The following is an 18,217-nucleotide window of genomic DNA, read 5'->3' as shown; positions in this document are numbered from 1 at the left end:
TTATAAAATACATATATTTCAACCTTGTCCAAGGAAATGTTTTGATTATTCTGAGTTAGGAATGGGAAACAAACAATAAATCATTTTTAAAGGCATCTGGAATTACTTTACAAGTGGTAATGTATGTATAGACACACGAAGCCACAGAACTGACTAGATTTTATTTAAGCCATATTAAAAAATTTTTTTTCAACGTTTTTATTTATTTTTGGGACAGAGAGAGACAGAGCATGAACGGGGGAGGGGCAGAGAGAGAGGGAGACACAGAATCGGAAACAGGCTCCAGGCTCTGAGCCATCAGCCCATAGCCGGACGCGGGGCTCGAACTCACGGACCGCGAGATCGTGACCTGGCTGAAGTCGGATGCTTAATTGACTGCGCCACCCAGGCGCCCCTTAAGCCATATTTTTAAATGATATCCATCTTCAATGCAAACCTATATAATTTGGTGGGTCAGGCAGACAATTTCATAAAAGATGGTAATTAAAATAATGACTGAAGTACTTAATATAGCTCTATGAAACATGGTGGTTGCTCGGTAAATAGTCAGAATTGGTGAGTCATTTAAAAAGTCTTCATCTCTTATTTTTCAGCTTGACTATTTCTGCAGAATGCCCAATGCAACTTGAGGACTTCCCGATGGATGCCCATGCTTGCCCTCTGAAATTTGGCAGCTGTAAGTTATTTTCACAAGTAAGAACCACGGATATACTTTTGGGGTTATTTCCACATTCATTCAGAACTTGGGTTCCATATGTGAATAAACACAATATGGGTGGCAGTCTGCTTGAGAAGACTGGAATGCTGTGGAGTCCTCATACCTTTGTCCTCACAGACTAGTTTTCTTGTCTCTAACAGAGAATTACGTGTCGAGGCACATACCATAAAGAATATGATCCGGGAGAAGTGTTTTCAGGCTCTCACCTGGCAGTTCTTTCTTTCTTTCTTTTTTTTTTTTAAAAATTAATGTTTATTTATTTTTGAGAGAGAGACACAGAGCACAAGCAGGGGAGGGGCAGAGAGAAAAGGAGACACAGAATCCAAAGCAGGCTCCGTGCTCCGAGCTGTCAGCACAGAGCCTGATGCGGGGCTCAAACCCACAAACCACGAATCATGACCTGAGCTGAAGTCGGACGCTGAACCGACTGAGCCACCAGGCGCTCCTGGCAATTATTTTTACTTCTCAGACTGCAGGCCATATCCTCTAAGGAGCCAACATTCATGACTCAGTTTCCAGTACCCAGCCATGATCTTCACTTCTTAATAGAATATTCCATAAGAGCAATGACACTGTCATGTTCACCCTTACTGCTCACCCTGTACACGTTTTAGGAAACGTGTTTCTTGAACAAATAATTATTCATTAGGTGAACACCTTTGCATTCCAGCCATTCCAGATAGTGCAGTGATGACACTGTCTCTGAAAGTGTGCCTGCAGCCCCATCCTCCCTTCTGAGATGTTGGGAGGCAGGGTTAGAACCAAACTGTTTCCTTCTTTCTTCATGCTATCCATTTGTACTCATGCTATACGAAGTTTTGATTTTTAAAAGCAGAAGAATGTGTTCCTGGAAATTGATCAGCAGACTTGTACTAATGTATTACATTTTTAATAATTGATGAACCAACATTGTTACATTATTATTAATTAAGGCCCATAGTTTATGTTAGGGTTCACTCGGTGTTATATATTCTATAGGTTTTGATAAATGTTTCCAACATTATATTATCATATAGAGTAGTTTCACTGCCCTTAGAATCCTTTGTACTCCACTGATTCACCATCCCTTCCCTCAATCCCTAACAGATCTTTTTACTGTATCCATAGTTTTTTCTTTTCCAGAATGTCATACAGTTCCAGAATGTTCATACATAGTACAAAGCCTTGTCAGATTGCTGCTTTTAGTTAGTAATATGTATTTATGGTTTCTCCATGTTTTTCATGGATGAAGAACTAATTTCCTTTTAGTGCTGAGTAATATTCCATTGTATGCTTGTGCCATAATTTATCCATTCACCTACTGAAGGACATCTTGGTTGTTTCCAAGTTTGGGCAATTATGAAGAAAGCTGATAAAAACATCTGTGTGCGGGTTTTTGTGTGGACATACATTTTCAACCCCTTTGGTTAAATATCAAGAAGCACCAATGCTGGATCATATAGTGTGTATATGGTTAGCTGTGTAAGAAATTGACAAATTGCCATTCCCACCAACAAAGAGTGAGAGTTCCTTTTGTTCCACATCTTCACCAGCATATGGTGTTATCAGTATTCTGGATTTTATCCATTCTAATAGGTGTCTAATGGTATCTTGTTTTAATTTACAATATCTTTGTGACATATGATACTGAATATCTTTTCATATGTTTATTTTCCATCTGTTTATCTCCTTTGGTGAGGTGTGTGCTCAGGGATTTTGCCCATTTTTAATCTGGTTGTTCATTTTCTTATTGTTTAGTTTTAAGAGTTCTTTATATATTTTGTGTACCAGTTCTTTATCAGCTATGTGTTTCAAAAATATATTCTCCAAGTCTACAGGTTATCTTCTCATTTTCTTGATAGTATCTTTCACACAGACTTTTTGTTTTGTTTTGTTTTAACTAAATTTTTCTTTCAATGTTTATTTATTTTTGACAGACAGAGACAGAGTTGGGGCGGGGGGCAGGGCAGACAAAGAGAGAGACACAGAATCCAAAGCAGGCTCCAAGCTCTGAGCTGTCAGTACAGAGCCTGACATGGGGCTCGAACCCACAAACTGTGAGATCATGACCTGAGCCAAAATTGGACGTTTAACCAACTGAGCCACCCAGTTATCCCCACATAGCAGACATTTTTAATTTAATGAAGTCCAGCTTATTATTTATTTAATGGATCACATCTCTGAGGTTATATCTAAAAACTAAGGTTATCTGGATTTTCTTTGTGTTTTCATCTAGGAGTTTTATAATTTTGAATTTTACATGTAGGTCTGTGATCCATTTTGAGTTAATTTTTGTGAAAGTATAAGGTTTGTGTCTAGATACTCATTTTTTTTTCTTTTCACGTGGATGTCTACACCAATTTATTGAAAAGACTATCTTTTATCCACGGTATTGCCTTTGCTCCTTTGTCAAAGATCAGTTGGCTGTGTGGGTCTGTTTTTTAGCTTTCAGTTCTGTTCCATTGATCTATTTGCCTATTCTTTTGCCAATACTATACACACTGTCTTGAGTACTGTAGCTTTACAGTAAGTCTTGAAGTTGGGTAGTATCAGTTCTCTGATTTTGCTCTTCTTCAGTATTGTACTGGTTATTCCTTTGTCTCTCCACATGAACTTTAGAGTCAGTTTGTCAATATCCACAAAATAACTTGCTGGGATTTTTATTGGGATCAAGTAGGGAAAAACTGACATCTTGACATAATTTAGTCCTACTGTTCCTGAACATGAAATAACTCCATTTTTTTAGCTCTATTTTAATTTCTTTCATCAGAGTTTTGTAGTTTTCTTTATATAAGCCAGATTGCCTTGGCACCAAAACCAGAGATACTGCAAAAACGACAAAACTTTGGACAAATATCCTTCATGTATAGAGACACAAAGAAATTCTTAACAAAGTATTAGTTCATTGGGTTCAACAACAAAGTGAATAATACACAATGACCAAGACCAAGTAGAGTTTATTCCAGGGATGCAAGACTGAGATATAATCCACTATTTTAACATAATAACGAAGAAAACTAAGATAATAATATCAATTGAGGCAGGAAAAGCATTTGACAATATTAACACCTATTCATGGTAAAAATTCTCAGAAAACTAGTAATAGATGGGACATCCCAGAATTTGATAAAACACTTCTACAAACAAACAGTCACAATGCAAACGTGTAATTAACATTACAATTAATGTAAAAAAAGACTGAATGGTTTCCTAAGACAGAATAAGTCAAGGATGTCTGCTTTTACCACTTTTACCTCAACATAGTGCTGGAAATTCTAGCCTGTGCAAATAAGGCATGAAAAGGAAATAAAGGTGTACAGATTAAAAAAAAAACAACAACAACAAAAGAAAGATAGTTTTGTTTATTTTTTCTTAATCTTTTCACCTTTTGTTTCCTTTTCTTATAATACTTTGTTAGTTAGGACTAATGTTTACAACTTCCTGTCTAGTTGTTTTACACCAATTCTTGAGAAAGAGATATTGAAATCTCCAAATATAAATGTGGATTTGTATTTTTCTGCTTTTAGTTCAATCAGTTTGTTATGTCTTGGTGGCTTGACCATTTATCATTATATAATATCCCTTTCTGTCTCTGGTGATTTTCTTTGCTTTGAACTCAGTCTGATATCCGCATAGACACTCTTGCTTTCTTTTTGAATAATATTTGAGTGGTATTTATTTTTCTTATTTTTACTCTTCAATATTTATATATCATTATGTTAAAATAAGTTTCTTATAGACATCATATAGCCACGTAATATTTTTTAATGACTTGGTCAATCTATGTCTTTTAATTGGTATATTTTCATCATTTACATGTAATGTATCTTTTGATATGTTAGGCTGTCATTTTATTTATTTATTTTTGTTTTTTGTTCTTTATCTTTCTCATTTCTCTATTTTCTTTTTTCTGTCTCCCTGTTTGTTAGCTGGACAATTATGATTAGTTGTTTTATTATGATAACATTTTGACTTATAATATTTTATACAGTTCTTCTTCAACTTGTGATGGGATTGCATCTGATAAATCCAGTATAAATTGAAAATATTGTAAATCAAAAATGTATTTATTATACCTAATCTATAGAACATCATAGCTGAACCTAGTTTACCTTAAATATGCTCAGAATATTTATATTAGCTGACAGTTGGACTAAATCATCTAACATAAAGCCTGTTTTAACAATAAGGTGTTGACTATCTCATGCAATTTATTAAATGCTGTACTAAAAATGAAAAACATGCAAATGGTTGCATGGGCACAGAATTGTTGTAAATATATCAATTGTTTACCCTTGTGATCACATGATTGATTGGGAGCTTTGGTTCACTGCCACAGCCCAGAACAAATATTGCTAACTTGGGAAAAGAGAAAAATTCAGAATTTGAAGTACAGTTGCTACTACATAGCAGTAAGTTTGACTCCCCAAAACTTAACTACTAATAGCTTACTGTTGATGAGAAACTTTACCAATAACCTGAACAGTCGATTAACACACATTTTGTATATTATAGGTATTATATAATATATTCTTACAATAAAGTAAACCAGAGAAATAAAATATTACTAAGAAAATCATGATGAAGAGAAAATACATTCACAGTATTATTCTGTAATTATAAAAAAAATATATCTGTGTATTAGTGGAGCTGGACATTCAAACCCATGTTGTTCAAGGGTTAACTATATACATAACTTATCACAGTCTACTGGTGTCTTCATTTAACCAGATCAAATGAAAAATAAACCTTACCTCCGTTTACATGTGCTTACCTTCCCATAATTATAAATACAGTTGCCTTAAAGATGTTGTCTACATATGTCTAGAACCATATCAGAGAGTTTTATAATTTTTATTTGAACCATCATACTTAATTTTACAAACCCAAGACAAGAAGGAAATTCTATTGTATTTACTCATATTTTTACTTACTGTGTTCTTTTTTTATTCTCAGTGTTCCAAGATTTCTTCTTTATAACTATATAACTAAGTTGTTTTATAATAAAATAATAACAAAATATTTTATAATAAAACTTATTTATAACTAGCAAACTGTCTTTAGGTATTTTTTGGGCAATAAATTATCTTTGTTTTTTTTTTTTTTCATTTGAAGAGGTTTGATTTTTCCCTTCATACCTGATGGATATTTTCATAGTACTGATAGTTCTTTTGGCACTTGAAAGATGTGCTCTTTTATGCTTGCTTCCTTGTTTTCTAATAAGAAATCTGATGCCATTCAAATCATTTTTTGCTTGTAGGTAGGATGTCATTTTTCTCTGGTTACTTTCAAGATTATTTTCTTTGCCTTTAGTTGTTAGAAATTTAACTATGCATTGGTGTAGATTTCTTTGAGTTTATTCTGCCTGGGCCTTGCTAAGCTTCTTGAATCTATAGATTTTTATGAAATTTAGAAGTTTGAGCAATTATTTCTTTGAATACTTTTTCTGCTCCATCATCTTTCTCTTCTCATTTCCTGATTCCAATGACATGAATATTAGATTTTTTTATATATCCCCATAAGTTTTGAGGCTCTTTCATTTTCTCCTATTTTCTCCGTTTCTCACGTTATTTAATTTCTGTTGTTTTATCTTTGAGTTTACTCTTTCCTTTCTTTCCTTCATCCTCTTTATTTACTCATATATCGAACTTTTTATTACAGTTATTGTATTTTTCATTTCTGTGAAGGTTAATTTGTGTGTCAACTTGACTGGGCGATGACATGCCCAGATTTTTGGTCAAACATTATTCTGGGGGATGTCTGTTAGGATGTTTTTGGAAATGATTAACATTTAAATTAATAGACTGAGTGAAGCAGATTGCCTTTTCTAATGCGGGCGGATGTCATTCAACTAGTTGAAGTCTTGAACAGAACAAAATGTTTGGCCTTCCAATGATATGGGGAAAGTCCTCCTGCCTGACTGCCTTAATCAGGACCACTGGCCTTTTCCTGCCTTGTACTCAAACTGAAACACCAGCTCTTGCTAAGCTTCTTGGGCTCCCAGTCTGAGATGCATAAGGCAAGAATAAAGCCACAGAACTTACTACTGGGTCATCTCTTGAGTACCAAGATCCCAAGACCTGTCTGCCTTATTCTTTCTACCTTTCAGATTCTTCCTATATTTTATGTCATACATATCCAGATTTTCTAGTTATATTTAGTGAGAGGAATAGGGGAAAACACATCTCCATTCTCCTGGAAGTAGAAGTCCCCTTGCATGTATTTTTATTATTATTTATATTTCCTAGGGTTTACTGAACTTCTTGAATTTCTAAATTTGTCTTTCACCAAATTTGAGGAATTTTGGCCATTATCTCTTCTAATATTTTTCTCTCCCATCCTTCTTTTTCCATCTGGAGTCTAATCTAATTAATTTTTAATGTTTGTTTGTTCGTTTATTTATTTATTTATTTATTTATTTATTTATTTTGAGGTAGAGAGCACAAGCAGTGTAGGAGGAGAGGAAGAATCCCAAGCAGGCTCTGTGCTGACAGCATAGTCAAAATCAAGAGTTGAACACTTGGGGAACCTGGGTGACTCAGTGGGTTAAATGTCTGATTTTGGCTTAGTTCCTGATCTCAGGGCTCATGAGTTTGAGCCCTGCCTTGGCTCTGTGCTGACAGCTTGGAGCCTGGAGCCTGCTTTGGATTCTTTTTCTCTGTCTCTCTCTCTGCCCCTCCCCACCTCCGAAAAATAAATATTAAAAAAAAGAGTTGGAAAAAAAAAAAAGAGTTGGATGCTTAACCGACTGAGCCACCCAGGCACCCCTCTTTATTCTTTATATTGGATAATTTTTATCACTCTGTCTTCAAGTTTACTGACTTATGTCATTTCAATCTGTGACTAAATTCATACAAAAAATTTTTATTTAGTGTATTTGTTAGTTTTAGAGTTTGTATATGTTTCTTTAAAATAATTTCAATGCCTCTGCTAAGACTTACTCTTAGTTTTTCATTACATTTTTTCATTACAAACCATTACATTTTTTTTCCTTTACACTCTTAAGCATAGCCATTTAATCTGCTTTAAAATCCTTATATGCTAAATCCAGGATCTGAATCCTCTTAGGAGCATTCCATATTGATTGTATTTTCTCTTGAGTCTGGGTCACTTTTTTGTGTTTCTTTTACATTTAATATATATTTTTAATTCTTTCCTGGCTATCTCAGTGTTGTATTGCAGAGACTGGATTCTGTTAAATTTAGAGTGTCATTTTTTTTTCTTTTTTAGTTAATTAACTTGGCCAAAGGAAAACTCCAAACACTGTCTTTCCTATAGTAGGCAACAGATGAAATGTCAGATGGTTCTTCTACCTTAGTTGGGCTGGTAGGATTATGCTCCATGTATGTATAATTCAGGGTAAGTATACATATCTGGGTAGAATTTACATACATCCATTACATCAAATTTGTGATTTCTTCTCTGTGGCTCTTTCCTTTCTAGGATTTTACACGTCATTTTTCAGATGTGCTATTCTGATAGTCTACTTTTCCTTTGGTTCTTCAAGCCAGGAAGACCAAAGGAATCCATCCAAGCTTTAGCCACTTCACAGCTCTGACTCAAAGCTTTTTAAGTAGAAAGGCATTCCCTTCCTCTGAGCCAACTCCCTCCAGTCTTTTCCTCTATTTGTTCACTCTCCAGTGCGCTTCAGGGAGTTCTCTTTTACATGGTGTTAATAGTAACAACTATTAACAATCACTTCGCTGTTACTGGCAGGGGAAGTTTGTTTGATTCCAGGGGTTTCCTTTTGTATTACTTCTATCATTTCAAACAGGTTTTTGGAATTAGGAAAGGTGTATGTGTGTGATGAGCCAAAAGTTGGGTTGGATGGAAATTTTTTTTTTTCAAACTATGACCTTTAAATGCCAAGGAGAGATTCAACACACATTTATTTGGGAGAAGCAGCATAATGGAAAGCGACTTTCACCAGGATTTATTTAAATAATATGTTGCCATGTGGAGGCTGTGCACATCAGTGCTTGAGATGAAACCTTCAAAAGATCCTGAGGCATCTTATTTGGGAATCACTGATTCATGTCCCTGAAGGAAAATAAATTGCTCATGTCCCCAAAAGGAAAATGAGTTGTATAATGTAAAATTAGACCCCTCTTTGCATGTGAAAATTATGCTCTTTTTTGATCAAAGGCAAAACACTAAAAGTGAAATTGTCATTTTTTTCATCATTAATTAAATAAGATCAAGTTAATGGGATATAATGACAATGGTTTACAGGATAGGCAGCACAAGAGCAAATTTTGATTAAAGAAAATATGTGACCCTCTAAATCATTCTTCACTAAAATATCTCGTATTCAACAGTCAACCAACTATAGTTAAGTCATTTATTACATTCAGTGATAAAATACACATCTGATAGGATCTCATCACTTCTATAATCAGTGATACCAAATGGGCTCAGTTTGTGTGTGTGTGTGTGTGTGTATTTTGAACTCAGTAGAGAGCCCCAAACAAATATAAACATTCTTGAGATTTTGAACTCTCATGATAAATTTATTTTTTTTTTATCTGCCTGATATTTTGAAGATTGGTTTGATTTAGATGTTGATTGTTTCTGTATATCTGCTATTAATATCATTGCTATCAGGGGCACCTGGGTGGCTCAGTCTGTTAAGTGTCCGACTTCAGCTCAGGTCATGATCTCGGGGTCCGTTGAGTTCGAGCCCTGCATTGGGCTCTGTGCTGATAGCTCAGAGCCTGGAGCCTGTTTCAGATTCTGTGTCTCCCTCTCTCTCTGACCCTCCCCCATTCATGCTCTGTCTCTCCCTGTCTCAAAAATGAATAAACGTTAAAAAAATTTTAATATCATTGCTATCAAATTCAAAGTGATTTAAAGGATTTTCTTCATACATCATGTTTATATACAGTTTCCCAAGAAATGAAAAACTGCACAAACTTTACCTTTCCTCAGCTTATATGGTTTCAGCTCAGGATATAATAATTTTAACAGAAGAAATGTTATTTAATTAAGTGTGTCTCTTACTTGTCTTTCATCTTTTTGATTTACTAAAAATAGCTGCTTGGCCAAGTAGTTCCCTCATTCCATGGGCATCTGAGCACAGTGCAGAGGCTAAATGTGATAGTATAATGAGTTTCAAATTACCCAATCCAACAGTTCTCTGCTATTAGGAGACAAAGGAATGCAAATAGGTGTCATTATTCTAATGAGCCACATGCTCTGGCTTCTCTAATGCAGGACTGAATTAACAGACATTTCTGTTATTGCTATCTCTACTCTCAAGAATTCAAACAAATGTTGAAATTAGCCCTAGTTTACAAAGGGATCTTTCCTAGTCCACAAAGAAATTCCTTAAAGATAATGGCATGGCTTATATTTGGAAGCAAGTGCTTAAATCAAGATTTTTTAGGAATTAAAAAAAAGTTTATTTTTTGTTTATTTTATTTGTAGAATGATGCATTAAATAGTAAATTAAGTCATGAAACAACATCTGGATTCATGAAAATATATGCTAAATTAGATGTGGATGCCTGTTTGGTAAACATCCAGTGGAGAGAATTTCACAAAATTAGGGTAAATCTCACTGTAGTAAGCTATTAGTTCATTCAAACATGTGGAATTATGACACTGTTAACTGCATTCATCATGCCCAGCAACTCAGCATGAGTGTAGGTGATCTAGAACACAGGTTTCAAAGTGTCTAATCTGCATTTTAGTCTGTGAGGTCTGAGAAACACATTGAAGTTCTGTCTGTGTTGTGTCTTAGATGCACTAGTTAACTGTGATTACTATTTAACAGCTACACTGGGTGTGTTCTCATGCTAGATGCAGTGAGAATCACAGAAGCATAAGTTCTGCTCCCAAGGAGTTAATGGACACGTTACATAATAAGGTTAAATACCCCTGTACAGCTGAAAGCCACTTGGAATTCAGATGGGGAAACTCATCATGGGGATGATATTTTATTTTATTTTTATTTATATATTTTTTTATGGGGATGATATTTTAAACTGAACCTGGAAGGATTTGAATAGGAGGGTAACAGAAATAAGGACGAAGCACAAATGACTGGGGGTCACTTAGTAGAGGTGATGAACACCTCTTTTGGGCAAATGACAGGATGGCATAACCATTCAAATATGAAAGTGTAAAAGCAGTAGGCAGAGTGGGAGAGGTTTGTGGAGCAAGGGGAGGATGTGCTGGGCTCACTACTAGGTAGGTGACACCAAGAGCTAGGAATTGCCCTGAAGCACTAGAGACACTGAGAGTTGAGAACAGCGTGGTGACCAGATGTGACAAGGGTGTTGGCCAGATGTGATCCAGGATCAAAGGGGGACACGAGTCAAGGGTGGCATCATGATTTTAAGACTATGTGACTTTGGAAATCTATTTTCCCTAAGGAAATTGAAAGTGCTTGGAAGGAACTGCTGGTTTCAGTTAAAAAAGCTGATTGGTTTATGAAGTGGTGGGAAATTACATGAAGGGATTTCTTCCTAATGTTACTTCTAGGCTTTTGCTCTGCTTCTCACTCCTTTTCACAAGGGGAGGGTCTTTTCTGCTGGGTGGTGACTGGCCTTAGTCCTTCTTTCCTGATTGGTTCCCATTTAAGTCCATGGACACAGACAGTGTATTCTTTTTGACTCTCTCTGTTAGACCAGGCAGCAGTGACCATACATAATTTTACAGACTGGATTGTGGAGTGGTTATGGGCCATTTGATTAGCAACCCTCAACCATCCACTGTAATTTCTTTGGTAACAGGGCAGAAATGTTATCTGCTCATCTCCATCTGCAGATAGCTACCCTTATGTCTCAATTGATTATAGGCAAGGAAAAAGGCATAGGTAACTTTTACCTACTGAATTCAAAGCAGAGATATTGGTATCTAGTAGGCCATTAGATATAATGTATCTACATACATTTAAAGCTTATGAAGTTTGTAATATAAATTATGCAATTGATGGGTCAAGTGTTGACTTGGATTTTAGCACAGAATACTGAGGCTCAAGGAGGTTGAGGACCCCGCAGAAGGTCGTATAAGTGATGGTTAGTGAGGTCTCCTTAGGCAGTTATTCTGCTCATTGCCACCTTCCATTTCAGAAGAGAGAGGAGGGCTGAGGACATGGCTGTCAGAGAACTTAAATTCTGTATGTTTTCAAATTACCAAAATTCGGCTCATTGGGTACATACTAATCTGCATTTCTTCTAACATCATAGGCAATGAATGCACAAGGTAAAATGGATTTCCTGTCTGGTTATTGGCAGTTCCTGGGTTCCCAAGTGTCCATGCAACCTATCAGATGAGGCTAACCAACGGTCTTCATACATTGGGTTTGCTTTGACTGACAGTTAAAAAGTCAATTTAGGTTTGAAGATCTTTTCAAAGTTTGAAGTTTGGATCTGACACAAACCAAAATTCTTCCCAATATATGGGTATGTTCCTAATATTTATTAAGCAACCTACTGTGTTAGGAATATGCTAAATGTCTAACATTGATGAATATACTTTGCCCTCACAGTGGCCCTAGGATATGGGAGTTATTTTCCCTAACTTACAGATGCGGAAATAGAGGTTTAGAGCATATATTGGCTGTTGAAGTTCAGAGTCACACTGCTATATTTCTTTCATAGTTTAGCAAACACTCATTGCTTTTGAAAGTCCTTATAAATAAGGGTTAAAAGTGACATCTCTACCTTCTAATCAGGATTTGCAAAGCTAGACCTGGATAAACAGAAAGTGTCAACCCAGGAAAAGGAGCCACTCAGAAAGCAGTGATGAATTCCCAAGTCAGTTAAGAGTGAAAGTATTTAAAACCTTCCTGCCTTGCTGTGCTGATATATGGTTGACAGGAGGCGAGTATTATGTTTCTAGAGCTCTAACTCGTAACAAATGATAGCACAACAAACCTGATTACCTCATTTACTGTTGTGCGTGGCTAAAAGATGGAATGCCATGAAGCTAACACAAAGAGAATAATTTAGTGCTAAATACCCAGGGTGAAATGCACATGAGTGTCATTTATTCTCACCCTTAATCTGATGAAGAGAGAAGAACTTAGCAATACTGAACTGAAATGACAGAGGCCACACTGGCTCTTGTTGTTATCATTAATGCTATCAACATTATCAATATCAATAGGCTATTTAATACTAACAGTTTGAAAAGCAAGATGTTATGAATTATTAGTTTGCCTTATAAGATACACTCATATATCACTTTGTGATTTCAAGTAACTTTTATATAGTTAACAATTATTATTTTATTGGGTCTTTATTATAAATATTATTATACACACACACACACACACACACACACTCACCAAAATTGGAGAAAGAGGCTGAGAGATTATATGCCCAACAAGCCTGCATGTATCAGAGTTAGCCTTGTGCCCAGCCAGTGATCCCTGCAGCATAGACGTGCTTCCCTGCTCAACATGCCACTTAGCCTCAGAGCTCAAGGAGAGCCATCTGCAACTGTGTGCCATCTCCAATACCACTGTAGAAAGTAATTCCCAGCACTGCAGTCAAGAGAGCAGTTGGGGTGGGGTCTGCACCTTCCATAGGCCTGTACCAGTCTTCACACCCACCTCAGTGCCTCCTCCACCACCCCAGTACTCCTATCTGTGACCTAACTCCAGGCCACCAGAAAGGACACTTGCACCTCTAGACCTCTACCACTTTTCAGAATGCTCCATGTGTCCTGATGTCCTCTCTCTCCTGCCTCTTATATGCTCTTCACCTCCTTTCCCTTCTTTCTTGAGCAGATTTGGCACCAAGTAAGCAGCTCCATGGGGGAAACATTGTTTCCTGTGTTCTGTACTGTTTTTAGACACGTCTGTGTTCCCAGATGTTCCTAACTCTCAGAACTGACCCTGGTCACTCCAACCTATTGCCTTGAGATTTGAGTTCCCTTATTGAGCTTTAGGATTAACATTTTCTGATCTACTCACATTTCCCAAGGGTTGCGGGGGTCCCCTTCCCTTGACCAGAGGTCAGACTTACATCTCCCCTATGGATTGGGAAATGGAATGAGGAGTTGTTAATGGGACATCTGTAGCACTTCTCACTAGAGTTGTAGTCAGAGGGAGGCCAGCTTCACAGGCAGCAGCTCTCCCCATTGTGAGGTGGATGAACTGAGAAAAAGATACACAGCAGGTGTATAAGATGATAGAAACAGAAGCTTCCTGAGCCAGTCTGGGGACAGTAAGAAGCCAGGGGATATAGTCTCATACCATCTACTGTCTGCTCCACACTCACAGCCTTGACCAGAATCCAGCAGGGCTGCTCTGCTTAAGTCCATGTCTGAGTGCCACAGCTCTTTAATAGTCAGGGTCCTATAACATTTACAAAGTAGGAGGAAGATAGAAATCTCACTGTCATTTATGTAGAATGCAGGGAGCCCTCACAGTCTTATTAGCACATGCCCAGTGATGCCTATGACCAGACATTTGGAAAGCAGCTTGCCAAAGTAGAGGCATCATCAGCCCCCACATTCATCTCTCCAGAGAGAGAGCCACGCATCTCCCCAGGAGAGAAGGGAAATTACAACAGTATGTACTTGTGTCAGGGAAGCTTTAATGTGAAAAATATAGTTATATATTACCTAAAACTTGAAAATGAAGGTATGTTAATTTAAAAAAAAAGGCAAGGATACCACTCAACATTTACCTGCAATGTGAGTGAAGTCTAGCCTCCATGATATTTCATTAACTGTTATAATGGAGTCTACTCTATTTACTTCCATTTCAAATCATTAGTATGCAGATAAATCTCAGAGTCATCACTCATTTTAATGGTTCTGACCCCACCCTTGCTTAGCAACTTTCTGGTAAGTTGGCTTATCACTTGCCCTTTGCTCAAGGACAGAGTACACTGGTTACTGAAAAACAATATTGAGTATCACACATCTAGGGGAGACATCCAGCAAAAAGATAGAGAATGAGGGGTGCCTGTGTGACTCAGTCAGTTAAGCATCCAACTCTTGATTTTGGCTCAGGTCATGACTGGATGGGTTCATGAGTTTGAGCTCTGTGTTGGGCTCTGCCCAATAGCACGGAGTCTGCTTTTTCTCTCTCTCTATCCCTCCCCTGTGCATGTATGCATGTGCTCTCTCTCTCCTTCTCTCAAAATAAATAAACTTTTTTAAAAAGATAGAGAATGATACAAACTTACTAAAAATATTTCAATATAGAAAACTTTTGGGTAGGCCTCAGCCTATCAATAGTGATGCTATCACTTAGGTTAGGATGCCTGGGCACTTTCCTGGCCATATTACTCATAGTGAAACCCTACAGACATTTCTCTTAGTGGAGCCAGTGCTATAGTGGGACCAACTCTTGTGGTTCTCATTATTATTGCAAGATTAATCTCAGCAATAGTCATCAGGGAACTTTGAAAAAACATTTATTACTCACAAGTCCTAGAAGGTACACAGCACACCTGGGGGCATATGGCAAGGTCACAGGTAGAGAGAGGGAGCGAGAGAGAGGGAGCACAGACCAGAGTTTTCCTTTATTTGGGTCTAGGTTGGGGTGCCTAGGGTTTGGCAAGTTCATTCTTTATTGTCAAATTTAAACCATAAGAGCAAGAATTAGGGCACAGGAAGGGAAAAGTGGGGTGACTCAAGTGGTCAGCTATCTAGGTCACACTGTGCTTTCTAAAAGGGGAATATCATGGGTGGGGTGGCCTGGCTCTTTATTTAGTTGTGTAGCTAGCAGTATGTTCTAGAAGGCTGCCATGAAGTAGATGCCTCAGCAATCAAAAGCTTAACATCAGGTGCTTGCCTTACAATTAAAAAAAAACAACAGCAACTTATTGTCAAGCACTTTCACTACAAAGACCTAAATACATGGAGAGACACATCATGTCCATAATTAAAAAAAATACAATACCAAAAGATGTCATGTCTCCCCAGTCTATAATATATACATCCAGTTCAGTTCCAGTATAAATCTCATCAGAGTATTTTTATGGAAGCCTAAGCCAATTCCAACATGTATATGGGTGAGCAGAGGAATAAGCAGGGGCCCCTGAAGAAGAAAAGAGGGGTATGCTACCCTTCCAGTTATTGGGGTCTTCTAAAGCAGGACAGGAAAAGAGAGCTTAGCAGAGGACCCAGCAAAGAGAAAACCAGTACATGACAGAAACCTTACTTGGCAGAGCAAACCCTGAAAGTGAGTGGCTGGGAGAGACGGCTTAATAATTTTGGTGGCAACACAGAAAATCACATGGAGAAAATGCCATTGGATACTTCTGTGTGGAAAATATATACAGAAGTCAGCTTCCAGTAAGGCCCAAATGGTGAAAGACAATGTGTTAAAACTTTGATAATGCACATGTAATATAGTGTGACCTCAGAACAGCAAGGGCCTCTGAAATAAGATGCAGAAAAATGAAAAGACTGATAAATTTGACAAACATTAATTTTATCAAAAAATTAAAAAAAGAACACAGTGAAATAGCCAAAAATTTGAAGATATTTGCAATATGTAGAACGAAAAGTGTCAGAATATGTAAAGGAAATATGAGTCAAAACATGAACAGATTTCACAAAGAAGACATAGGCAAAGCCCAAAAACAAAACAAAACAAAACAAAACAAAAACCAACTTTGTTTAGTGACTTCTGCTTCTGTCCAGGAAGTAAAACTACAAAGCACACAGTGCAGTGGTTATCATAAAATTCAGAATACCAGTTTGTAGGGAGGATGTGAGTTTTCAGTGTGTCATGCACAGGGAGTCGTGAAGCTTCTTCTGTTTTCCTCTGTATTATGCTGAGTGCAACATACATGCTGATTTAATTATTTTTCAACTGTATGGATACTCTTTTGCACATAAATAAGAATAAAGGTAGTGATGTGCATTAGCAAAGAAACTTCTACACTTTTTAGTAGAACTCTTGATCATTCCAGAGCCCATTCTTCTGACTTCTAGCTGTTAAGATCTCTGATCCAAATGCATAGTTTTGTTGGCCTGATCTAATAGAATTGCTGCTCCAGGGGATCCTTCACAGTGCAGTGGGCTTACTCAGCTTGGAGTAGAGTTGCAGAGCATGCTGTCATACTGAGGGATGGCTCCCCTGCCAGCAGTGTCATCAGACCTCTGCAGTTCATCCCTCATCTCCTGAGACATCTACAGATTTCTCATCTCTATGGGTACATGGTTCCTTTCAAACGTGCTTGAGGGTCATGCTCTGCTTAAGCAGCTGGGAGCAAAGCAGACCTCTTTGTTCGAAAGGTGTCAAAGTGGTTGGATGTGGCATCTATTCAGATTCATGGGCCTGATCATGGGACAGGTATGCTGGCTTACCTTCAGGGGCCTCAAGAGACAACTGGAACAAATGAGCCTGTCAGTTCTTCAAAGCCAGCTGCTCTTATGTAACTGCTTTTGCCATGGTGGCCAGATCCTGCTAGATCCTGTGACCACTCCTGATCCATCATCTGAAGTCTGTGACATAGGTCTCCCGGACAGCACATTCCCTGTGCCCTCCCACCACAGTGCCTGCTGCTCCGGTGGCTTTGCTGTTTCCCCCTCACCTTCTCATATTCTGCACGCTGCAGCACGCTAGGAAGTCATTTACCACCCTTTTTTGTCCACCAACACTACTCAGGTGATCTCATAAGCCCAGGCTTCAGTTGACATCCATATGCTAGCAACTGGAGAGATCCCATGTTCACTCGGTACCATTCCCATGAACTAACTTATATAGCCAGCTGCTCCCTCAGGATCCCCAAGTAAACCCCTTATAGGTATCATTTCTGATACATTGCACCTGCACTGCTGTTATTTCACCAGAAGCCAGGTCCTTCCAGAATCTTTGCCATCCTAAGTGCAAATGAACTGTCCAGATGTCCAGCCTGGCCACCTTCTTCCTGTCACAGGTTACATGATTCATTAGCAACTGGACAAATCTTCCCTTTAACATGTATCCCTAATTTCTCCTCTTTTTGCCATTGCTCACCACTGTCATATTCCACCTGGATTTTTTTTAATGTTTATTTTTGAAAGAGAGAGGGGAGGGCCAGAGAGAGAAAACAACACAGAGGATCTAAGCAGGCTCAGTGCTGTCAGCACAGAGCCTGATGTGGGGCTCGATCTCATGAACCATGAGATCATGACTTGAGCCTAAATTAAGAGTTGGATGCTTAACTGACTGAACCACCCAGGCGCCCTTTCACCTGAATTATTTTAATGTTGCCTTAGGCAGTCTCCCATTTCTGTCTGGTTCTCACCGACATTCTATTCTTCCATCTCAACCAGACAGATCATTTTAAAGCATAAGTTATAATATGTCACTTATTTGCTTAATCCCCATCCCTACCTCCATGTCTTCTGATTAGCTCACAGCAAAAGCTATAAAATATCCTGGAGACACTGTTTTATCTGATGTTTTCCTCTTCCCTCTGCCCTCTTCCCTGTCCAGCCACACTGCCTGCCTGGCTTCTCCTCAGGTATTGCAGGCATGCTCCTGCCTCAGGACCTTTATAGCATCCATTCCTGGGATGCTCTTCCTCCTAACAGCCTTGTGGCCAGCTCCTGAACATCTCT

At 37.9% G+C, this 18,217-nt stretch overlaps 2 protein-coding genes across 3 annotated transcripts in view; one reads left to right on the top strand and one right to left on the bottom strand.

The window, feature by feature from the left end:
- Positions 1-18,217, top strand: part of GABRA5 (gamma-aminobutyric acid type A receptor subunit alpha5) — an 81,506-nt gene that overhangs the window by 51,297 nt on the left and 11,992 nt on the right. For both annotated transcript variants that reach the window (XM_047086683.1, XM_047086682.1), the window contains exon 5: positions 594-676. In XM_047086683.1, the coding sequence (XP_046942639.1) occupies positions 594-676 (83 nt within the window). The remainder of the gene's footprint in view (positions 1-593; positions 677-18,217) is intronic.
- GABRB3 (gamma-aminobutyric acid type A receptor subunit beta3) overlaps positions 1-18,217 on the bottom strand; it is a 481,670-nt gene that overhangs the window by 459,328 nt on the left and 4,125 nt on the right. The gene's annotated exons all lie outside the window — the stretch shown is intronic.

The sequence above is a fragment of the Lynx rufus genome, unplaced genomic scaffold (assembly GCF_022079265.1).
Source record: "Lynx rufus isolate CCGP_SWC_20201006 ecotype Redwood Valley unplaced genomic scaffold, mLynRuf1.p SCAF_21, whole genome shotgun sequence".
Lineage (NCBI taxonomy): Eukaryota > Metazoa > Chordata > Mammalia > Carnivora > Felidae > Lynx > Lynx rufus.
The sequence above is the reverse complement of the archived record's forward strand: the minus strand, read 5'-3'. Positions and strand labels throughout refer to the sequence as shown.